The following is a 25,730-nucleotide window of genomic DNA, read 5'->3' as shown; positions in this document are numbered from 1 at the left end:
TGGAGAAGAAAAGGCAGTTCCTGAGGGAAATTTCTGCATTGTTACTGTATTTTAGAAAGCAGCAAAGACACTGTGATAAAGTGTTTTCTATAGTGGTGTTTCTTCTCTTCATTCATTCATTTCCGGGTACGTCTACATGTACAGTGTAGACAAAAGCCTCAGTATTGTTCAACATTTGACTTCCTCAGTGGTGAGTTTGCTCTAGCATGCTCCACTTGCACTTCAGAAGCTGCACATTGTCACTGATTTCACAGCCTCCAGTACTTATTTTGTTCTGCTTTGTTCTGTCCACACACTAAAATGGAATGTGTATCTAACACCCATTTACAGTGTGTGTTGGGTTGAATATGAATAACCCATGAGGCAGCTCTCTCCCCCTCACTGCCATAAGTCAATTCCTATAACAGGGCAAAGCTCTAATAGCCTCATATTGATCTGCTGAGAACCGCTGAACGTGCCACTGAACACTTGTTTCTACCTGCTCCCTTAACACCTCCCTGGGCTCTGATAGCAGGGAACCAAACACCAAAGGCATAGGACGAGTTGTGTGAAGGACACACACCCACTCATTCACATAGTGGCTGTGGAGGACACTCTGGGGAGGGCAGAGGAGCTGAGGATAAGGTGACAATTTGAGTGCAGGTTTTAAAAATGAAAGGTGGACTGCTCCAGACTGCAACAGCTGCAAGAGAAATCAACCAATTCTCAGCATATTGATCCTACTTTCAACTGAAACCAGATGAAAGTGTGATTATGGTCAAACACGTCCACCCCCCAGGATGAAAGTCTTGGTCCATTGAATGATAATTTAAGAGGCTTGTTGTGGAGGGGCAGGCAGGAGGAGAGATGTACTAAGAATATTTCCACCTTGACGCATGAATTGGCATTAACCAAAATCTGAAGTAAGATTATTGGATATTAAAATCATGTGTTCAAGCCTGGCAGTTTGGTCTGTACATGGTGCTGAAGTAAGTAGTGGTGGGAACATTTAAAATCTTTAAAATTCAAATATGATAATAAATAGAATATAATAAATAGAAACCACTCTCAGCCTTTTACAGCCTTTTACTTTTACAGCAGAAGAAACAATAAGAATTTGGAGATTCACTATCAAGCAAAAAACATACGTGCAGTACAGCACACAACGTACCTCCAATTTTTTTAGGTGCATCTATAGACAAAATTAATGTAGGTTACTACTACTGCAATACACCTGTTATGAGCAGTATAATATTTTGTGTTGTATTGCAATTCTTCTTTTAGTTTTGGAGAAAAAAAACATGTCTTCTGTATCTCTGCAGACTGTATGAGTCCTTACTCACGTATTTCTCTTGTTTAATTTAAGTACATTTAAATAAGAAAGCACCAGAAACATTGTCAATGAAAGTTTCTCAGTGAGAATCTTTGAGATTTTTGTATTTTGCATTAGAAGCGTCATCTTCTAAGCAGTAACGTTTCCCCAGGGGTAATGTCTTAATGTCACTGTGGTAATGGTGGTGGTAATGTCATTGTGGCAAATACAAATATGTACTTTGGTAGTAACCACTAGGACTGTAAATGGTAAATGGTGCACTGTACACTTAGCACTTTTCTACCTATTGGCACTCGAAGTACAGTTTACACTGCTTCTTAATCACCCATTCACACTCACAATCAAACAAATAGTCATACACCAATGGGGGAGCTGCTATGCAGCTGGCCAACACTTACCGGGAGCATTACTGACAATTAAGTAGGACATTTCATAATGTCAGGGTTTGAACCAACAACTGCAAGATCGGTGGACAACCGCTCTAGCTTCCTGCACCATAGTCGTTCCTTAATCTAAGACCAATAGATTCAAAATTCATTTAGCAAAAGACCTTGCTACTTTTGGTTCTAGTTTGGGTAGTACATGTACATGAATGCCGTTAAACTTCCCTCTGACTTCCCTATATTGAAATATATCTCTACATCTAGCTGAAAAATGCCTCCAGATGACCTTCAGTGAGATTATGTTATCTTGTTGCTTGTACTATGGAGGTTGTAATCATGGTCAACCTGCTTTTCCAGAGCTGCTCTTGATGACGGTATCGGAACTCTTAATGATGAAAAACTCCTGGGTGATAGAAGCAGAAAAATATTTTAATATCGGAGGTCAGATGGGAGTTTAGAAGCATTAGTGTACATCAACACCCTAAACTAAGACCAAAGCAAACAAGTTGGGAATTGGAGAAGTCACCCTTTAAGGTGCAGTGATGGGAACAAAAGACTAAAACAAGGAAACTAAACCTGAATGATAATGGAGGAGAGAGAGAGTTGTGTGGAGTTATATGTGTGTGGAGTGTAACATCAGATAATTGTAGTCAAAATGTCCACAAATACACTTCAGAGTTTGTTCCACTTTAATTGTGCATTGACTCTGACTGGAGCAGAGCATGACATCTCTTCTTTCCCTGAAGCTTGCTGGTGTTCGGTAGCGGTGTAAGTCAATATTGGCTCAGTCTCCGTAGGACTGCTGGACTGTAGTCAACCGTTTTCCAGTGTGGGTGTGAAAAGTAGTAGCAGGGAGAGAAGTATCCTAATACCACCACCCAAGTGAGAAGAAACAATGTAGGTGCCGCTTTACTGCCTTACAAAATACTCAAACAGCTCCTCTATCACACACACACATACACACACACAATGCTGACCTGAGGGCACACAGGTTGTTTGACTCACACAACCCCACACAAGTGTGCTGATGCTCACAAAACTCAGATGCAGCATGTAGAGTGCAAACACCCAAATCCTGACAAATCCCAGGATCTCACCAAGGTCATGTCTATTTGTTTCTCTTACTTTAACACCAGGGAGTAAATCACAGGGCCCTCACACTAGCAACACTGTTAATCATTTCATAAAGGGAATTCACTACAGCTTGTGATTCTTTATGGCAACCTGCAAGAGGTAACACATTCCTACCTTCTGTGCTATTGCACATACTTTGACAGGGTAAGATATTGTACAGTATAAAGCTGTGACCACTGCAAGATTTATTTTTATTATTCTTTATTACGAGTTGAGTCTTATTGTCGTAGCATTTATCATCGTCAGTAATGTAATATTCTGATTCAATCTATTATTATGGTCAATACCAAGTTATTTGCACTTTCCATTTTTGTTAATTGTCATTATACTTTAGCCCCATTGTGTTGGAAGAAAATTGAATCTGTTCCAATTATGCTCTTAATAAAATACATTTGCATTTGCAGTTTAAGAGACTCACTATGGTATTTTTTGAAATCACAGAATGCATCGACATTGCTGGAAAAGCGTGCACCACGAGGCCATGAAACATGACCAGTCAACCTTGTGGCATGTCTAGATAAACGTAAATACACTTTATGTCAGCATCACCAACTTCACTTTCCCCTTCATGAATTTTACTTTGCAGCCACTTCCTGTCCCTGGTCCTGTCAAAATTTCCCCCGGTTTACTAATCACCGGCAATTAGTTTCACCTGCTCTCACCACTCTGTTTTTATACCTCTTTAGTTCCCTCACCAAGCTGCCAGATCATCTGCCTTCTCACTGCAGCGTTCATCTAAATTGTCTTTTTCTAACTGCGTTTTTGATCTGACTCTGCCGGTTACTTTGGTTATGTGTGGTCGGTGATGCCGTTTTTAATAGAATTAAGAACTGTAGTTAGAAAGTTTTGCTCTCCTGGTGAAGTGGATATTTGGTCTGTTGTTGGTGGTGGTTTCAGCTTAGTAATCACCGAGCGTTCTCACCTTTGACCTAACAAAGGCACAGAAGTTAGGTTGGTTTCAACGAGGGGGCGGTTTCGGCTGTAGCCAATTAAGACCACATATAAGGAACCTGTTGGGCTGGAGCGTCAGCAGAAGGGTTATTTAGAAGGGTTATTTATATATATATATATATATATATATATATATATATATATATATATATATATATATATACATGTGATTATAAGATGATTTACCACGTCATGTCTACATTTTTTTTTTTTTGAACATGCCATGTTATGTGATTATCCATTTCTACGCTAATACGGAACTCAGACGAGTATACATCATATGTTCAAGTTACCTGTATCAAGGACTTCACAAACTAATATCCACTGAAGGCTTTTTCATGTGTAACATTTGTGGACCAAAACATTAAGTATCAAGGACTCCGCCAAGTAAATATCCACTGTAAGAATTCTCATGCTTGTGTCATGTAGAATTATGGAATCCAGAACTATGACACTGTTGCAGTAGGGCACTGCATCACTAAAGGGATTTTGGAGTTTGCATATTATGTCACTAATTGGGATTCTGGAGTTCTTTGCAATCTTGGCCTTGGATCTCCCACAAATGTTATTGCAAAGAATTGTAAAACAATGCAAGTGAATTACAAATAAATTATTTACTAACTTATTAGTAGTTGTTTTTGATAAGGGCAAACTTTGCCTTCACAGAACTCAATGGCATTTTGGATCTACTATGTTTACATAAATTATAATGAAACAATGATTAGTTATACAACCTTAAAGAGAATCAATCATCAACTATTAATCAGTTATTGGTGTGACTGATATTTAAGAAATTTGGCATTTGCTGATTTTAGCTTCTAATTTTATTCTTTCTCTACTGGTATATATCTGGTATAAATAATTTTAAATGGCCCAGTGTCTTTCCTGTCGTGTGCTCAACTATCCTGGCTGCTGCCCAACTACACTACATATATCACTGTCAAAAAATGTCCACATGGCAGGAATTTCATATTAAACTTTGTACTTCTGACAAATCAGTCTGACTACAATCTCTTAAGCAGATGTTATGTCAGATAGTATTTCTCTGCACCACAGGCATGTCCTGAGTTGCTCCTTTCTCCAGCTGGAGCGTTTTTTTAGCAATATGTGGAGTGTATCCCGTGGAGGCCTTCATCTCTGAGTTTAGCTGTAAGTTTTAGTTAATCCCTCATTAAAGAAACAGTCTGTGCTTGTTTCACTTGCTATCAGTGTGGGTTTACATCTCACCCACCCTGAATGTCTGTGTGGCTCTCATCTGTTCTCATACTGATGACTACTACTACTACATACTTCATAGGATGTGTCAGACTGGGAGCCAGTAGGAAAGCACTGACCAAATTACTGGAAATCAGCGATGACTAATCAGAAGCAGTAAAACAAATCACGCAGTTCTTGAGTTGTGCATCATTAAGTTTTATTACAGGATATATTTATTGGCTTATTGCATTTTCCTCATTTCAGTGTAATACTATGGATCAGGGGACAAATAAAAATGGATAAATGACTTCCTCCATAATGTTTCATAATGAGGTAATATTTTAAAGGGGAATGGATATTAGTTCAGCATATAATAACGTATACATTCTAATCAGTAGTTTCTCAGTGAAACGGTTGTGAATAAATAAAGGTTTAAACATATTCATAGTATGATAAATGGTGATGGACACACAGAGCACACTGGCATGTGTAACCTCAGTTGCTATGGAATTGGCAGTTTGGGGGCTCAGTGTCCTGTTCAGGGACACTTCAGGGACAGTGGGGAGTTGGGCCTTGTCCTACCAAACCTCAATGGACAACCAATCTAATCAGTGTTCCACCACCACCCTGCTACTGCACAAATATAGTGTAAAGCAAAAATAATGCAATGAATTTTTAACAAAATGAAAACTGATTAGAACAGAGACTGTGGTTGGTGGCGAACATCAACTATACATAAAAATGTAGATAAAATCTTTCTCACAGGATGCATGTGACCCTAACAACATCCACCTGGAGGACAGAAACAGTGCATCCTGACAGGGAAAACTAGTGTAACTAAGGATGGATTGGTGTTATTTCCCCATTGGGAATAACTGTATATAAAATTCCCTAATTCCCTGATGTGTTTGATGTGTGTTGGTACAGGTCAATGACCGGCTGGACAGGTACTGCTGTGGTTTCACCCCTGATCCTAAAGAGCTCTGTGTGGAGAACCTGTTAAATGCCAAGTGTGGCAACACCAAGGGCCTGCAGTTGGTTCACATTCTGGTGCGTATCCCATAATACTATAATGAAAAGGATTTCATGACAGCATTATTTATTCATTGATAAGTTTACCTGCATAACAAAACAAAGTCATGTAGTGCAACAACATGGACCAGTAGTAAGAGTCCAGATTTTAAACTGGTCTGTCTGCAGTCCAGAGCTGTCATCCTCTGAAAACATTCAGAGCCTCGGGAGTTGGAAAAATATTTATTTTTATCAAACACTGACTGTTTTTGAAAAAAGAGGTGATGCAACACAGTGACACGACTTTGTACCAACTTTTTTGAAACATGTTGTTACAATTACATTTAAAATGGGCAAAAAAATGTTTTTTTAATCACATTTTTCAGTTCCAACATTTGATATGTTGTCTTTTTCCTATTTCCATTAAAGTGGGTGTAAATGATTTGTAAATCATTGCATTTACTTTACATTTACATTTTACACAGCATCCCAACTTTTTTGGAAATGGGGTTTGTATTTGACAGTTGCACTTACTGTGTGAAATAATACTTGTATGTAAGAAAAAGGCCGAAAGACCAGCAGTTCTCATGTGTCACTCTGTGTGTGTGTGTGTGTGTGTGTGTTAAGGTCCGAAAAACAGATCCCTCCAGACTGGTGTTCATAGACAATGCTGGCAGACCACATCAGCCCACTGACAACCTCAACTTCAGGCTGGTTGAGGGCATTGATGAGTAAGTACAATGCACTATCTCACGACAAGAGGACGCACATTTAAAATATGTGTTACTCCGTCACCCAGACATGATACATTTCATTACGCACTGCTTTGGCCTGATATCAGGCAGAAAGACTGATGTAAGAAATTTTTTCAGAACTCTGCCGGTCAAGGCAGATGGCCGCCCACCCTGAGCCTGGTTCTGCTGGAGCTTTCTTCCTCTCCATTTTTGCCTCTCTCTGTACATCTTTAGAGTCTTTACTTTGTTCTGTAAAGTGCCTTGTGATGACTTTTGTTGTGAATTGATGCTATATAAGTAAAGTTGAATTGAATTGAACTAAATGAAACTCATCTAACACCATATTTGGCTTGTGAATAGCTTTCAAATCAGCAGCAGAAACATCCACTGAGTGCTTTTCAGGGTTTTGTTACAATGTCTGTCTGATTAGATTAGTGTGCATTCAATTAGCCTGCCATTCAATATGCTGAAATAATCAGCTTTGTTAGATATTCCCCTTTATCTGTCACATAGGATTACTAAGGATGTTGGCCAATCAGAGAGCTTAGATTTTATTATGTGTTTTACTTATTTCAAGCACAAGCTAAAGATTATGTGTGCCATGTCACTTTTAGATGCAGGACTAATTTTACGTGAATGCAGCAATTATGGTGTACAAATGCAATTTCAGAAAAGCTGGGATTTACAAAAAAATAAATAGGTCAGCTTTTTACTCCCTCATAATCCATTTTAAATAGCCTCAAAAGTTACTTATTGGTCAAATTTTCAGATATGCACCAATGAAAAATTGTGACATCTACATTGCTATGAAATTAGCTGAATATAATATCTGTGACTCACTTCAGGGGCCCTATACATGGTCTTTATATGCATGTGGCTTTTATAGACAGCATATACCGTGAAGGCTGAACAAAAAGAAGACACTGAATTGTCTTATTCTTGGTTGGACACACTAATAACTGCAACTTTACAAAATGAAAACACCCAATGGAATGCTGGGTAGCATGTACGCCTGCTAACAGCTGGGAGAGGTGGAACTAAAATACTAGGGACAACTAAACACACACTGATTCGAGCACCAGTAAAACAAGGAAACATCACCATCTGAATATTTTAAAAATAACATAATACAAATTATTGGACATACCCCCAAGCACTATCACTCCCAGTGGGGTTCTTCATTACATAGAGAAGAAATGCTGCATTTTTTTGGCCATATTTTATTTTTGTCCCTTAAATGCAGCCGTCAAAGGGTGAGGCCCCTGAATTGAGACATAGCTTTAGCCTATTGTATGAATCCTTTCAGTTTTTGACACGAGGTTAGCTTTCATCAAGTGCCATTCACACACAGAGCTATATCCTCTGAGCTTAAATTACCCACTGCCATTTTAAACAACATTTTGGGCAAACTTTTTATGTTTAACCAAGACAAATTTCTTAAACTCTCTTGTACACTCGGATCTCACACATTAACGTTGTTGTTATTGACTTTTGTCTTGTTCAGATTTCCAGAGAAAGCAGTGTCCCTGCTCCAGTCAGGCTGTCTGGAGAGTCTTCTTCTACGCTCCCTCTACACAGACCGGACGTTTTGGGACAGCCGAGGTGGGGCCAGGGGTCTGAGACCTCTCATTCACATGGTAGAGCAGAGAGGGAAGATTCTTTTGAAGCACATCAAGGACAACAAACTCTGGCTCATGAGAGACCTGTGACTGAGCTGACCTGACCAAGGTGCAGTAGAAAAGTCTTTATGTGGATGAGTTCAGGATGACATTAGTAAAAAAAAAATCAATATGTTTATGTCTTGCAATTTTTAAGTTTGTGAGATACAATTGATACCCTGCTGCCGAGTATCGCTCTTTTATTTAGACCTAAGGTGTAACTAAGCTTGTTCAGCATTTTGGCACTAACCACTGAGTTCTTGTGGTGGCGCTTAACCCATTGGACCCACCCCACAGAAAAAGATGATCACTTACATGATCTGCACGATCACATGAACAACTAACTCACTTGCAATCACTCTGGTAAAAATATAAAATAAAATTTTGGTTTGGATAGTAGGATGCAGTCAAGCTTGTTTCTGAAAATGTCTTTTAGATCTGTGATGGATGCTTTTTTTTTTAATAAATACTTTTTTTTAAATAAAGTTGAAACATTGATGGACAATTTAAGTAAAACTCATTATTCTCTGTAGTACATTATACTTCTGGAGTTATTCAACATTTTAACATAAGAAAATAAGTTTTCAACTCAACTCAAATTATGTGATTTGAGTTAAGTTTGTTGAGACCCCCACGCCCAGCACCAGAGCCAGTGTGCTTGGTGCTAGTCATTCTTTGGTTGGGTGCATCAGACGGGTGTCTTCTAACTGAATAATTCACTAATTGACAATATAGCTGGGAGTGATCAATTACTTTTTACTCTGCACATAGTGTGATAAAATTACTTTTGAATTGATTGTTATACTAAGTTTATCGAAAGAATCTTGCCCCCTACTGATACTACTAAGGTACTTTACCCCAAGCTGAGTACATTCTATGGCAGCTCTGCCAATAAGTGCATCCTAGTTTCCCCATGGAATCAGTAAAGGATTTCAAAAGAAAAAAAGAAGAAAAAAAAAAAGAAAACCTACTGCGGAGTTCGAAACCCAGTACTGGTCAAAAATGAAATCTAAAAATACATAAGTTAACTGTCTGTCCATGTGATTGATAACTGTTTCAGGAGAGTTCAGTTCTCCTGTTAGCTGTTACTGAATAGCTCTAAACTGTTTGCTACTATTCAATAGCTCCTTTTGGTTTAGATAGTAAGCTGCAGTCAAGCTCGTTTCTGAAATTGTCTTTTAGATCTTTGATGGATGCTTCAAATCAACAGCTTTTGGTTTGTCCCTTCAGGGGTCGCCACAGCAGAACGCGTTCCGCATTTTAATTTGCCATCAGTTTTTACGTGCCGCACCCCTCTCATTTTATCCGGGCTTGGGACCGGCACCAAGGTGGCCCTTGGTAGCTGGGCAGGGGCACCTGGTGTTTTGGGATTCAATCCTGCGACCTTCTGCATTCCAACCCAATGCTCTGCACATTGAGCTTGATATTAAACAAATATGTTACAAAGGAGCAAATCAAAATACCACAAAGGTATGATTTTATATTTTATATTTCATATACAGCATTTGGTTTTAGGACAGCGGACATCTTCTGTGTATATCTGATATTAAGGTGGTCTTTTTTTTCATCATCTGTGATGGATGCTTGATGATAGAAAAAAAACTTATCTCATATACACAGAATCACAAAAACCTAATAATGTATGAAATAAGAAATACACTGTTTCCACAAAGTTAGAATCATTTTGTTTTAATTTTCACTGTGATATATTTGGAAGAGATTCTTCAATAAAGGTTTCAGAAGATATACACTTTGTCTATCAAGAATAAATCACATTGTCACAACCATTTCATGCAAAGTGGTAAAGAGGTATTCCAAAGTTATGGGCAACAGTGTATAAACTCATACCTTTAAAGTATTTGATTTGGACTATGTAACATCATTTGGGGTTGCCAGGCTGTAAAAAGATCCCTCTGGCTGATGAGGCATTAAAAATTAAGCCATTAACAAATTCTATAAATGCTGGGTGTCTTATTTTAAAACAAAGGCAGCAGTTGTGCTCTTAATAAATCATGAATAGTAGGAAATAATAAAAATGTTAGTGCACACTCACTGGTTTGTCCTTCCAGCTAGTCAGGAAAAGATAACCATCTACTGTCAATGTTGTAGTGATTAATAACTGATCCTTAGAAGATAAGTTATTACATTTTCCATAAATGTATGTACATATTTTGCTTTGCAGCACTTTTCAGAGTCATGCCAGAGAAGGATAAACCCAATCCATAATAATATATCCTATAGCTTAAACCATTAGTAGATCTTGAAGTTACAGCTAAAGGACCCTTTCCAAAGGCAGACTTACTAAAAAGGTTTACATAAGCTACTAAGCCGACAAATGAAGACAACAGCAAACTCCCTGAAACAGTGCCATCTTACATCAACCAGTTGATTTTCAAAGTGAAGCTGATTTTTTTGTTCTCCTTCATGCTGCACGCAGAGATCACTGTGATTGTGCTCTGAAATCAGACTCAAACACATGCCTCTAGGTGTGTCAGCATGCTGGTCTTGTTGGACTGACATATGGTTAAATCTGCACAGACTCCCATGTCCTCATAGCTCTTTCTGTTTATATGGGACGCTTACTTCACGTCACTTCAAACATATTCATGCTACATTTATTGAGCCTTCGAGCTGCATTCACTAACATCTCAGCAAATTTCCCCTCAAAGATGGGAAACGTGAGGCAAATTACAGAAAGCTGATTATGGAGTGCTAGCAGCAGATCGACTGATTGATTTGGATGTCTGTTTTTATGAGATAAGGATTTGGCTTTTAATCGAGGGATTAAAAATGGCTGTCAGTAAATAGCTTCTGGACTGGATCCCGAAAGCTTTTTGATATGCAGCACTGTACAGTATATGTGTAAATACATTGAATGTATTTGAGTGTGTGTCTCAAACATGTAATATTTCATGTGTATTTTTGATAGTTTTAGGTGCTTGTTCTGACATACTGTTGAAATGCACAGCAGTGTACAGACGTACCAGGTGAAAGAGAAGGGATGAAAATTGGATGGAAATCAAGGGAGAGAATAGAAAACTATACTGTCGCTTTGTGCTTTTGGTATTTGGTTCTGTGAAAAGAAGAGATCATATCACTCAAAGCTGTTCTATGTCTTGACAGCTCTGAATTTAAATTCCTGTCATATTGTTGGCTCATGGATTAATGACTAGTCTGTGGTTCCCTCTTTCATCACCAAATAAATGGCTGTAAAGAGAACGTGTTTAAAAGCTTGATCCTTTTTTTTGACCCAAAGTGCGAAAACCCTGCTGCCTTTAAATAGGATGAATCTCTCTGCTTCTGGTTTAACACATTTTTGATCCAGCTCATTAGGCTCCATCTGGATTATAACATGCTTAATGAATTCATACATACGTTATAAAGTCTCTACACTGGTTCAAAACAACATACATTTTTGTGCTGACACCACTTAAACAGCCAGTGTAGCTAACGAGAAGTAAAATTATTGTGTTGCACTCCGGAGTTAATGTTTATGTACACTATATTCTTCATGCTGGTGCGGAGGTGTACAACTCTGTAAACTCTGACAGCAGTGTAGTTAAATGCGGCATCTTTCTCCTGGCGTGGTTTGTGTCGTTGCCATGGTTACTCGGCAAGGCAGAGCTGGAAGAAGTTCAACTATAATCAACTCAGAAGGCAGCAGCAAATAAGTGCAAATCCATTTGGGCAGTAACAGCAGTAACTTCTTCTTTTGAAAGCAGGTTATGCATTGTTACTTAATCCTGTTGGTCTTTGGCTACAGAGTGTTGTTAAAAACGAAAAAAGCTATTTAAATAACCTCAGCTGGAAATGTCCCACTGGACCAAGAATGTAAACCTGCAGTATCTGCTCATCTCTGGGATTAGACATATATTTTTTGAGCTGTTTGCCCCACAGGCTTAATTGTTGTAGATGGATTGTACACTCACTTCTTCTGCTCTCTAAAGTCGAGAGTGCAAGAGTGTCAACATTTAAACCAAAGCATCTCTAAGGCAAATAGTTTCTGATGTATGGCTGCAACAACATATTCATCTTATTTCCACTGTGTGAATGCACAACAGAGCCAATGTATGAGAACATTTGCATTTTTGTATGTGTGCATGTGTGTGTTTGTGTGGGAGAGAAAGACAGCGAGGAGAGGACACAGAGAGACAGATGCCTAACATAAATGACTAGTCACCCATGACTCATCTATAATAGCTATCATCATGGAGCTGTACAGTGAAGGTTATTAGAGCAACAAAGATGAACTATTGAGGCAGAGGAAAGTCACAGGTCTGCTGCTGCTACCTGGAGGCTGTAATGTGAACATGAGGATTCAAGGCCTCCTCACTGGGAACAGGAGGTCATGCAGGTAATGGGGGTATTTTCTTTCCTCGCTTGGATGACACCAATTTTACATTCATTTTGGGGGACATATTCATCCAAGTGACTTAAATGGACTCAATTGGCTTTACCCACTGGTCTGTGTATTGATTTTTACGTAGTAATCTAGAAATCAAATACACATATAGCAGGTTGTTATGTTCGTTATTGTTGATCATTATTTTGTGTTCCCAGCTTAAGTCCCACTCTGATATACAACACAGGACAATAAATTAAGATCTGGACATTTTTATTGTCACTACATTTGGAAAGGGAACAAAATGAGATCAAATAAAATGAAGAGCAGCAATACAATCAGGAATGCAAACTAACATACATTTCAAAATAAATACCATGGGTTGAGGGATCTGTATAAACTGAGAAAGTGTGAAGGTGAGTAATACAACATCAATTGGAAAAAAGTTGGGACGATGTGTAAAACGTAAATAAAATGCAATGATGTGCAAATAGAACATCAACAACATATCAGATGTTGAAACTGAGACATATTACCATTTCATAGAAAAAATATTAGCTCATTTTGAGATTTGCATCGTTCTTATTTACATTTTACACATCATTTCAACTTTTTTAGAATTGGGGTTGTAGTATATAATAGAAGAATACTTTAAACAGCTCACTGGCCACCACAACCCAGGTACCCAGGTACCTGTAGCTGGAGATAACGTCCACCTCCGTGCCTTCACTGGAGATACAGTTCTTCAGGTGAACATATTGTGGCCTGCAGGTCAAGTAATTCACTGTCCAAGAGACGAGCGCAGGCTCCAGCTGCGTCATCCTCCTTTTCTCACCCAGCAGCTCTGACTGGATCGCCTTGAAGGTGCTTCTATCAGCAGTTGCTCGGTGTCAGCAGCAGTTGCATATAAGCAGAAGCAGAAAGGTTCAGAGTTTATCTGCTAGGAAACAAAAGTGATAAGAGCAGCAGTTATTCAGTAAGATACACAATTTGTCAATTTTGCAGCTGTTCCTCGGCCTGGTGCACGGTAGAATTGAATACATGTATTATATATTAAATGGAGTTTACCATATCTGCACAAACACACCTGCACAGATACATGATTTAAAATATCATCCTCCTATAATAAAACAGTATAAAGCCTTTTTATAAACTAAAGAGGAAATGAGTTGGGACAGTGAAAGGAGGAAGCTAATCTCTGAAATGTAAAATAAAGATATGATGTGTGTTCATACTGACTAATTAACTGAATCTGGCCATTTCAAGTTCTCAGGCATTCGTTAAATTCATTTTGGATAGGAGGCTAAATTACTGATTTACATGGCATCAATACCAAACATAGCGGTGTCATAAATCAATCACTGACACTCACTGGTTACATTTTTTGTGAGCAATAAACTGATTTCAGAGAATAATAATTGTGCCATGTGACCATGGTTTTGACCACAAGTGGCCTTTTCCAAATCAAATACTCTTCCTGTGCTTTTTTGCTCATCTAATACATGATGAACATGAACATCAATATCATCAATGATCCACAATGGAGTGTCTGGGATCATAAGAACACATGATTGTAAGAAGAAGACATCTCATAACTACAAAACATCGCAATGCATCATGTAACTTTTAAAATATGTAATAAAAAGGATTCCACACTTCTGGAAACCAAACATCATAAAGACTGTGCTTTTTGGAGCATTTCCACAGAAACTTGTCAAATCAGTTGCTCTTTTCATGCCATTAGCGACAGGTGCAGTCTTCATAACAATCATTTACACATCTGGCTTAGGGGAAGAACTGTATTGCTCAGTAAAAATGACAATTAATAAAAGGTTAAACATTTATGCTATTTGCTTAGCTACATATATGTAGTACTCCACATGCATACTGGAAATCTTCAGCTGCCTGTTCAGTCAGGTACAATAAGCCAAGTATAATAGCACACAGTGCCATAAGACCAAAAAGCAGCTTTCACTGAGTTACTGACATGTTGTGGGAACACAAGAGCAACTTGGGGTTGAGTGCTCCACCTCCTGAGCTACAGCGACAGTAAGAATTTGAGTCAACTTGAAGGGAAAAAATGATTGAATGTAAAAGACTCACTTTCTCCAAACAACTGTATCACTTTAGAACAGCATTTTGCCTTTTGAACATAATACATAGGACATGAATCAGCTAGGAGGTGGTATTAGTGCTTGATACTGTTATATAACACATTTCTCTATGATACGTGAAGGAAATATGTGTCAGAGGTACAGAATATAACAAGCGGAGCCAATCCAGAAAATTCCACTCCACAGCCGGCATGGTCACCTCGATAGTGCCGCACCCCCACTTCTCCCCGACGACCTCTCCATTCATGCATCTCCCTTTCAGCTGTAGCGAGGACTGCTGCCGACCACCAGTGCTTTTTATACTATATTTACCAATGCTTGGTTTGTGCCCATCAGCTCATAATAATGTTTCCACAGCGGGCAAAAGTGAACCAAAACTAATGTTTAGTGTAGAGCAGGGAAAGTGGAACAGAGACAGGTCACCACCACAAACTTCTGCTGTTCTATTTCTTCTTTATCAAACTGGTTTCTCTTCCCTTTCTCCTCTCCGTTCTTCTTTCCACCAGTCTGAGCCCCACTTTTAAGCACTAAATCCTCACTTTGAATATTGCAGCTCTTGTAGCTGAGTGTGGGTGTTTCAGAAAGTGTGGATAAAGAGGACAGGTTCTTATCTTCCTGTTTGATGCAATTTTTAATCTTGATGAACCTGCCGGGAAGCAGAATGATGTTGATCACATTTAGTCAGGTCCCTATAACCCTGTTAGCATGATGATAGGATTTTCAGATTCAGTTTGATGTCTAGCTGTGCTTCTATTCCATGGTTTCCACCCAATTGCATGTTCTAGAAGAGTAAAAACCTAAATGTGGTCTTAGCCCAGCGACGGACCAGCAGGCACTTGAACAGAACAGAACCTAAAGTCTTGTTTTTACTTGTGATCTATACAATCCAAAGATCACAGCAGCATATTAACATGTTCTTGGAAACCAGTTATGCCCTCAACACACAGAGGACAAGGATACAGCGAGTGGTACAACATGTTTTATTTCCAACACTGCTCACTACTCACTCATTTCATCAGTTGGTGCTTTGCATGGAAAGTATTAACTAATTGCTGTGGAGTTGCAGACTAAGAGTCAGACAAATATATTAGGTCGAGACGAACCAGTTTGAGTTGTCAGCTGTGTCTTGTCTTAAAATAAGTACGTCTCCACCCAAGAGTCTTTACAATCTGGGTGTAACGTTGTCACATTTGCAGCTGAAGCTAAAAAAAGAAAAATTAAAAAAAGTTCCTATTATAATGCATATTTTAAAAACACACCCTCACACACACGTACATGGTATTGTCTCCATCCTTCCTTCATGCAGCTTACTTTCACAGTGTAGCAGCTATAGCTCCTTGCTAAAACATGCAGTGTGGATTATGCGTTTGAACATTTATGCACAAAGTGGGTGTGCATGAAAACTCATGTGACTGCTGCTCTCTCTCTTTTCTGCAGAAACCTGTCACTCCTTTACACGGGAGCTATGTGACAGCAGCCAACACATTAGCCTCCTGCCTGCCACATCCTGTGCCTTGCAAAAGAGTTCACAGCACTTGAAATTTTCCACATTTTGCCACGTTACAACCACAATTAGAAATGTATTTTATTGGGATTTTATGCAACAGACCAAACACAAAGTTGTGAAGTGAAAGATATAGTATACTGCTGAAGCATTACAGGAAAAAAAACACTAGGGTTTATTGTCCACGTGTGAACATCCAAATGGTAATCTCATTGTATATAAAGTCAACGAACAATAACAGAACAAATCACTGGAGTCATTAGGCTCCATGTAATGCAACACAAATGAGCATATTTCTGTTGTATGGTTATGTAATTATAATGCCCCAGTTTTAACGACAGAACATGGTAACTTTTGTCTTGATACAGGTGTGGCAGCCACATAACAGGTACTGACGTAGGAGCAGTGTAAAGATGCATGTTCAGTGCTGGACAGTGAGACAAGAGATGCAGATTTCTTTGCAATAACATTCACATGTCACTGACTGATAGTGTTATTATGGTAAAGACATTAGAGCTGGTAGATGCCCTTCTGCTGCTCCAGGCTAAAAACCAATTATACCAACCCTCTATTAGCACTGGGCCACATACCAGCACAGCACAATAGCACACAGCTATTTTTCCAATGTGCATAAAACATATCACACAATATGTGCAGATTCAGCAACTTAAACAAATAGAGAGCAAATAAATTGTCCTTTGCCTTTCAGAAGTGTACGTGGCTGCCCATTTCAGCCCATTTCATTTACGTATGGATGCACTGGAATTGATTATCCTTTTCATGACTGGACAGGAGTTCATTTGTACTGTACTCTGATACATTTTACTTTACAGGCTCTTGCAGTAGTAAATTTATGGAAAACTTTCAAATGCAAATATATGTATTTTTGAAATAATGTTAACCTGATTGGTGATTCGTGGTCTGGTGCAGATAGACTTGCAATAAATTTCTACACTTCTAGACTTCAGGAATTCTAGACTTTGAAAAGTACCCATGAGGGAGGGACATGATTTTTTCCATTTGAAGGCATAATCAAAACCTTTCTTATGCATGTATGCCTAAGAAAATGCTGTCTGCCTGAAGCAGGCAGTGTGGTGCCTAGTGTGGTGACATATCGAAATGCAGGCAAATTATAGTGATTGTATTGTATCGTGAGCTGACCTGTGATTCCCGCCTGTAGTACCCAGCCAGATACATAGCCAGATATACCCGGGTAAGTGAAACACATCTGGATAGATTACCATGATCTTAATTGCAATAGACCTCAGGGATCACCAGAATCAGAAGGCTTCATCCTTTGGGGACCATGAACATCTGCAACAAAGTTCATGGTAATCCACCCAATTGTGAGGTGACAACCAATCAACCACTGAAACAATGTCTTCCCTACTGACGCTGCCAACACCAATCTCCTTATATAAGACTTGATGTGGAATTTTATTTCTCCATTGAAGTAAATGTTGAAGTGAATCATGGGTAACCGTAGGCTGCAGAGGCTCACAGATGCCCTTTCAGATATATGTAGTTTTATACATTGATCAGGCAAAACATTATGACCACCTGTACAATCTAATGCAATCCAATACAGCAGCTCTGCTATGAATTCTACTTTTACTCATTTCTCATTTTTACTCAACTCCGCAGTTTTTAGGTTGAACTGTCAGAAAGGTGATAATTCTACTCCGTTTATTATTGAGGTCGAAGTGGGTGGTGGAGTTGCACTGGAATGCATTATAAGAGGTGGTTCAAATGTTTTGGTCACCGCTGTGGTGACCCTGAACTCACCCGGACAGAGACACTTTGACATGTGGTCAGGAAGAGCGGGGCGCGAACCTCTGATGCTATGGTCGGTAGGTAGCCACTCTACCAACTGAACCACTGCCGCCCCAACATAATAGTCCCAAGGGGGTGAAGACTCTGCCAAAGTGTCAGCTAAAAACCACCTTCTACTTACGAGACTTCTAACATATTTTCCAAACCACTGTTGTGCCATCTTAAACAGCGAATAAGCTAAGGTAATAACATTCTAGCTACTGGTGTAAGTAGCAGTTGGAGTTTTCCCCTTTGGATTGGCTCACAGGAGTCTCCTGAATAAAGGAGAATAACTGACTTTCAAACATGCACTTGATCATGTCGGAGGAAGATCTTCAGTTTAGTGAAACCTTCCAAGAATTAGAAACAAGCCATTTTCCATAGTACCTGTAAAATATTCAGTAAGAACAGGTGCTTTAAATAAAGTTAGTCTAACTGTAAGATGTTATAATCCCTGTAGCTATTTTAATGTGAATACTCAGACTGTTAATTGTTCTTTTTCAAGTTCTCTTTAAAGCTCACACAACCAGGCTGATGTCAGTCCCATTTCAGTCTAAGTCTTCGGAACTCTTGGTCTTTCCGACATCTTTCAAGGAAAATATGAATATCCTCCTGAGTGAACTATTTCCTTCAGCTGGAAAAGTGCAGAGATGAGTGTGTGTGTGTGTGTGTGTGGTAATGGTAAACTGCCTCATACCTTATTTATGCTGATGTATCTGTAGTGGGTCCCCTGGCTCACAGGGTAAAATCTAGAGATGGTTGGAGACTGCTCAGAATGGATGAACGGGAAAACAGGGAAAAGGAAAGAATGACATAACAGGGAAGTGGTGACTAAATGATGCCAGGAATAAAAAAATATAACAACACTGCAGACAAAGAGAGTTGATTCCTCAAAGCCTCCCAACCCCATGAACCTGATGCTGGAGCTCTTTGGAAAGAATCTCATCAATCTCACCAGATGGAAAAAGATGTATTGTCAGAATCTACCTGACCCCACCTGAGCCCACTATATATAGTGACTGATGCACAGAAAACCCCTTTTGGGGGGAGATCTGAAGTGTATTTGAATAAGTAGAAGTGGAAGGGCTTCAATTAATTAAAATACCAATGCATTTTAAAAGCTGTCAGGTAAACAGAAAAAGCTAATATATGCAGACTCCAATTAAAGTTACAGATTTTTAGTATTTTCAAGCTTTGTTAGCTTTAAAACCTTTCTTTAAAAGGCTGGCAAAATACTGTACTGTACAATTTTATTGTACCTCTATTGTGTAATGACATTAAAGTCTATTCTATTCTTTACTGTGAGCCGCATGTTAAAAGACCACTACAACATGTAGCTTTGGGAAAGAATTAAGATGGGGATACTTGCTTTTTACCAATGTAGATGCATAAATAAAGGCTGCGTTATAGATGTAATTGTTTCCATACTTCTTTGTGTATGTCTGGCGGATTTAACTTGTTTTCCACTAGGGAACATAGTCTAATCATCGTTTACTCATAATAGATTTCTTCCTCACGAAGTTGTGCTTTTCCACACCATAAACCGAAGTCAAAGATGTTAATGATCATTACAGAAGCAACATTAGTGGTGATGTGGGTGATAAGTGACAGCTCAATAAGTTTTTCCTTCAATACTTTTCACTGTTTATTGTGGTGAGATCGGTTGATACTGTCCCACATTGACCCTCCATGACGGTGTCATTCTGGTGCAATAATCCCACCCTGATCGGACTGTTAAACACGTGAGAGCATGAAACATGAGGGCATGCAGTTAGAAGACTGGACTATTAGGTGAAGAAGTGTAATTAGAAGGATCAACTGCTGTGTGTGCAGTTAAAGGATCTGGACCAGTGGCCAAGTAATGAGAGTAGTTAAAATGGCTGTAAAAGTGTAAATACACTAGAGAACTAAAGCTGAAATGTATCCACCTTTCAAGTAGTACTAATAAAGGTATTAGCAGTAAGAGCAATTGCATTATCATAGCAGTGGTGACACAGAGGTACAGCTGTCAATACTGCTCCAGTGCAGAGCTGAGGTAAACAGGTGAAAGCCCTGAAAACGGTCTCAGCTAAAGTGAACCTCATAAAATCATTTGTTAGTTAAGGTCTAAGTATTAAAAGGCAAATGGGCTGCACTAACATAGAGCCTTTCTAGATGACTGGTACCACTGGAATCAACTTCGGGTTCAGCGTCTTTCACAAGGAGACTTCAATACATGATGAAAGAGGAGGGGGATTGAACCATTTACCCACACCTGGTGAATGACTGCTCTATACCTCTGGAGCCAATGCGCTTAATTAATGATCAAGCTCTAAGATGGGCCTGTAGACACCTATAACGTAACAATGACACGACACAAATGAAAAAGTAATAAAAATCAATACAGGCAAAACATAACTGTTTTTGCATAATTCATATTTTTTTCAATTAAAATTTTTTATTACGTCACATGTTTTGTGGCAACTTTGTTGTGAACAATCTAGTTCGACGCATATTTACACTCTACTTTAATAAAGTAAGTAAGTTTCATGCAGCCAGTGGCACCGACAGACACTGACATGAACTTTACACACTTCCAACCCCGAACAATCCCCCAAAGTCACCTTAACCTTTTAACATAGATCAAACAGGGGCACAGAAAGAGAGACACCAGAAAGCTTTAGTCACAGTTCAAAGCTTGTGACGCTTGTGTGAGAGAGACACAGAATGAGAGCAAAGGAGGGAGAGTGGTGAGAGAAGAGAGGGAGGGAGTCAATGAGGCAAAACCCTGACTTCAAACACGGACAGATTAACGTGACACTCTTCCTCACAGCAGCACATTGTTTCTGTGAAAGGCCAGAAGCCCATTAGTGAGTCCAAACTCACTTTTAGAGGATCCTGCCGGTTGGGGGTTGGGGGTTAAGCAGCTTAGTCTGAATACAAACCTCATTGGAAAAATCCAGCTGAAAACCTAGTTCACATAAAGTAACCGTAGACGTAAACATTTGACTTCTGTTACATCCATATAAAGTTGATGAGTAACGGACAGAAGCCAACAAAAAACATTCCACATCACCAAATTAAAATGAATTGCAGTGGGGCTCTGTAGTCTGTGGGTACAGACTGGTAACTGTGCCCACACTGACCCCTGTACATAGGGCTGTACAATATTTTGAAGAAAATTATATTATAATGTTTTTAAAATAGATCCTGTATTATAATCTGAACAAATCCAATCATTTTTGCCATTTGAGAAGCTCCACTTTTAAAAAAAGAAACAAAAAAACAAAAACAAACAGTTTTTATTCTGCAGACTAAGAATATTCACTTTCTTAGTTAAACATTTTAATTGTAAACCTACTGTAATTCACAGCCCCAGGAACCAATTTCCTCCCATCTCTGTTATTTCTCTGACATTCCACCCACATTGTGGGAAATAGTGGGGACAGATTTTGTTTGGTTTGATAAACCAATTCAACATGAATATGATTGGTGGTTATCACACCTTTCATGTGATGACTATCTGAACATAACTGTGAGATATTGTGGTTTAAAGCATCATTGCTTTTCCCTGCAGTCCAGTCTCTGGGCTGACTTTGAAGAGGGAAAACTATCAGGGAGATTCAGGGTGTACCCTCTTACAAAGTAATAACACCTCCTCTGTGATCTGTGATGCTGAGAAGCCATGAAATGCTGCACACGAAGCCACGCTAACACCAGCAGCAGTATTGTGCAGGAAAGAGGCCATTGCCATGTTGGTTTTTGACATCTGTTGCAGATTGCACTTCGATCGTAACTGTAATTAAAACTACAGCTAACCTTGTCCATTTGTGTTGAATGAAGACAGACAGCTAACACAGATTAAATATAAAGTGCTTCACACTTAAGCACATCAGAGAAAACAACAGCGTGTCCATATTCTGTAATAAATACTGAGGCGACTAATGGAGTAAGGTTTTAAACTTTTAGTATGTTTCAAATGAAAAGAAGCATAACTCAAACATTACAGCTGAGCACTTCACCTGTGTCCATCAGCTTTTGCTTTCATATTCCAAACGATATTTCTTTCTATTTTGTTTTTTCAAACTCCATCTCTAAGTGCCAGCAGCCTGCAGGACTCCTGCAGGGTCTGGTGTCTGATGTAATCTGAGAGGAAAGCTGTAGATAAAAAGTGATTTAGTTTTGAACTGCTGGTGCACAGCTAGGCTGCATTATCCGTTTACAAGAGTAAGAAGATTTGCCTTTTTTAAATGTAAATCATCAGCAAAGGTGACTGATAAGAGAATCCTTTATGGTTAGAAAGATGGATGGGGGCAAAGAATATTTACCACGATGTCTTTATTTATTTAAATGTGTAAATTGGAGATAGGAAATGTTACACGCTCAGGTGACAGAAGTCCACTTATGGAAATCAGGTTTCCCGAATAGCTTACCCTGTTTTTGGAAACCAGCTTTCCCGTTTACATGACACTTAAGAAATCAGCTTTTCAGAGAAAGCTTGTCCCTCAGTCCAGACATTAGAGAAGAAGGCACTATCCCTGGCACCATTTAGCAACTTCATGAGAAGACCTCACTACTAGGCTTCTTCCTCACATCACCCCCAGACCTGACACTGTCATCTGCTCAGAGCCAAATGGAGAAAGCCAATTAGTAGAAGTACAAATACCTGGTGGAGAAGAGTTCTGGGTAGTGACTGAAAGCACGAGAACACAGATGCGATATGAGGCATTCAGACATTCAGAGGGAGCTTGGAGTACAGTCAGTACTTCTTCATATGGGAAACAGCCAGCTGAGGTGCCTTCCATTGGACATTTAAAGGCATGTCCATCTCAGAGAAGACCCACGGCCGAGCCAGAACATGCCAAAGACATTATATGCATCTCATCTGGCCCGGAAACACCTAAGGGTCTTCCGGGAGTAGCTGGATGTGGTGACTGTTTATGAAAACATAAACTACAACCAAGCTTTTCATACCTCTCTACTCTATATTTATTAAAGCTGAGAAAGCACTGATGGGAAACAGCAGTGGGAAAACCTACATTAGGTTGATATGTAATTCCATTAGTGATGATCATAAATCCACTACAGGGAGAAGTATTTTTCATTCTTGTTAAGGAACTTTTTTTCTTGGGCTCATAAAAAAACACACCATTATTCCTGTCAGGTGCAAAAACAGGTCTGTAATTCACTTAAGGCCAAGTTCAGGCTCATGTTTTATGTCCTTTAATCACACACACAGTCCATTACACAACAGTCTCTTTGTCAGTGCTGCCGGGGCTCTATGCTGTCCCACTCTGGGGAAGGCCACCGTCACTTAGCCTGGCACTGCCCATCTGTACCTGTCAGGCAGCATTCTGTCTCTTCAGTTAACCTGGCAGAAAATAGCCCTGGGAAAAGAAAGCACTCTGGGAAATGAAGAGCAGAGCTGGACTTTCCAAATCACTCTTGTTCTCCACACCGTAAGACGAAGGCACTGGCCAAGGGGTCAAATATTGATGCTTTTTATGTCCTTTTGCATGAAGTATTGGACGTCCCAGCAGGAGCGCCCCAATTTGACGCCAGGGGAGTGACTTAAAAAGGTTAAGTCAAAAGATGAAATGCATAAAATCAATGTCGTATACCTACAGTACAGTGAGAAAAGTACACATGTACTTCCTTCCTTACTTTAACAAGCATGCGTGCAACAGTCACCAGGAAACCATTTCACACTGGACCAGCCATCCAACAACTTCAACACAGATTCACTTTTTTTTTTACTCCATTAGTGCTTAGGGGCGTCAAATATTGAGGTGCTGGGGTTTCTATTGTACTTGACTGACAGCCCAACGTGACTGACACATAGCGTTATATTAATTATCAGCGAATACTTTTGCCATGAACACCAGCTTTTCAGCAAAACATTACTCAGAGCATCACATGGCATCCGACGGCTTGTCTTCTCCTAATGGTGCATCCAGTTTTGTCTTTGCTCCTCGTGCACATCGAAGAGAATTCTTTAGGCAACCTTTCGGTGGGCACTGATCACTGCATACTGTGTGGAGTGTTTGCACATCTGGCCCCTGCTGTGTTGGATATACTCTGTTGCCCAGTTGTTCCTTGTCAGAGTCTTTCAGAAGGTTACACTTGCCCATATCAACTTCAAAATCTGACATGATGTCAGATTCACTTCACCTATCAGTGATTTTACAGTTTTTCTTGAATGCTTACAAACTATCATGTGGCCTGTTAACTCAACATCCCATCGACTAAAAGACAGAGACATTTACCAAATCTTTAAACACTATTCCTTGTCTTTCACACATAAATGGCGAATTGTTCATTGTACAGTACAAATCCTTTCACATGTCACCGGCTGCAAGTTGTGGTTACTTCGAAAGCACTGGTATCCACTGTTATTAACACAAGTTATTGCAGCTGCAGCAGTTGTTCACATTCCAATCGAAACCTTAGGACAGACAGATAAAACATGGTTCTGTTCAACTTTCTACAGTATATTGAGGAAAGTTTGGTTTTAATGGTTTTGAGCTGCGCTTTAATTTTGTTTCGCATTTGTGTTTAGATTTTGGGGATAAGAAGCATCATTACTACAAATGTGTCGTTAGTGATCGAGAAAAACTGTAATTTGGATGAACAGCGGAGATCACACGCAACTGGACATTAACTTGGTGGGTCGTAAACGGATGGTGGTAATGAACATACGTGCACCAGAATAAAATGTAAAAAAAAAATAAAAAAAATCGCTAAAAGTTTCAACATAAAGCTGAAGATTAACAACATATAGAACATTGATACAATGACGACGACGACAACAACGACAAGAATGGCAACAGCAACAAACACAACAATCATAACAAAACTGTTGGATTATATAGATTCTGCCGATTGGTGGTGTGGACTGTGAGTACATTGACATATATTGAAAAGAGCTGCATGTATTGCTGCATGTACATGGACAGTATCCATAGAAGTTTTGCAGAGGAGCTTCGTATCACAGTTTGGGAGATCTTGGGGTTCTTTGTGTTTCACATTTGGCCCTTCTACGCCAGATGTGAAAGACAAAGAACCCCCAAGATTAAGCACGTTGCCAGATGAGCATCTGAAGCAGTGGTTGTTTTCAAGTGAAAACCCAAATACTACATTATGACTGTATCTAAAATCTGTACTGTTATAAACATATAATGTAAGTGACCAGACAACACGTTACACAAATGACTTTTCATCCAGCCATAAATGAAGGAAATTGTAAAACCAAAGCTTCTGTTTACAACTTAAACAAAGATGCTGCTGCTGGGCGACCTTTTATTTATTGAGTCAGTCGAGCTGTTTACCCCTCAGTCTCTATGCCAAGTTAAGCCAAACAGCTGCTGTCTATTTTAACAGACATGACAATTACATCAAGCTTCTCATTAAACTCAATTCAAAGTTTTTATTTGGGCTGTCATTTTAAGTGAAACCTTAGACTTTGATTTTAATTCATTTGACTTTTTCTGAGCACGATGTGCAACCCTAAGCTTTTTTACTGAATTCATACAAAAGCCTAATATGTACAGATAAGGTAAATGTACAGAGACATTTGCTAACAATAGTTCATGAATATAA

At 39.2% G+C, this 25,730-nt stretch overlaps 1 protein-coding gene across 2 annotated transcripts in view; it reads left to right on the top strand.

The window, feature by feature from the left end:
• Window positions 1–25,730, top strand: part of gask1a (golgi associated kinase 1A) — a 60,618-nt gene that overhangs the window by 25,926 nt on the left and 8,962 nt on the right. The window contains exons 4-7 of one of the 2 annotated variants that reach the window (XM_067510962.1): window positions 5,905–6,027; window positions 6,616–6,719; window positions 8,227–8,450; window positions 9,611–11,599. In XM_067510962.1, coding sequence (XP_067367063.1) covers window positions 5,905–6,027; window positions 6,616–6,719; window positions 8,227–8,431 — 432 coding nt within the window. In that variant the 3' untranslated portion in view covers window positions 8,432–8,450; window positions 9,611–11,599. Of the gene's footprint in view, window positions 1–5,904; window positions 6,028–6,615; window positions 6,720–8,226; window positions 8,451–9,610; window positions 11,600–25,730 lie in introns of those variants that run through there. The other variant, XM_067510961.1, reaches the window with a different exon arrangement.

This window comes from Channa argus, chromosome 7 (genome assembly GCF_033026475.1).
Source record: "Channa argus isolate prfri chromosome 7, Channa argus male v1.0, whole genome shotgun sequence".
NCBI lineage: Eukaryota > Metazoa > Chordata > Actinopteri > Anabantiformes > Channidae > Channa > Channa argus.
The sequence above is the reverse complement of the archived record's forward strand: the minus strand, read 5'-3'. Positions and strand labels throughout refer to the sequence as shown.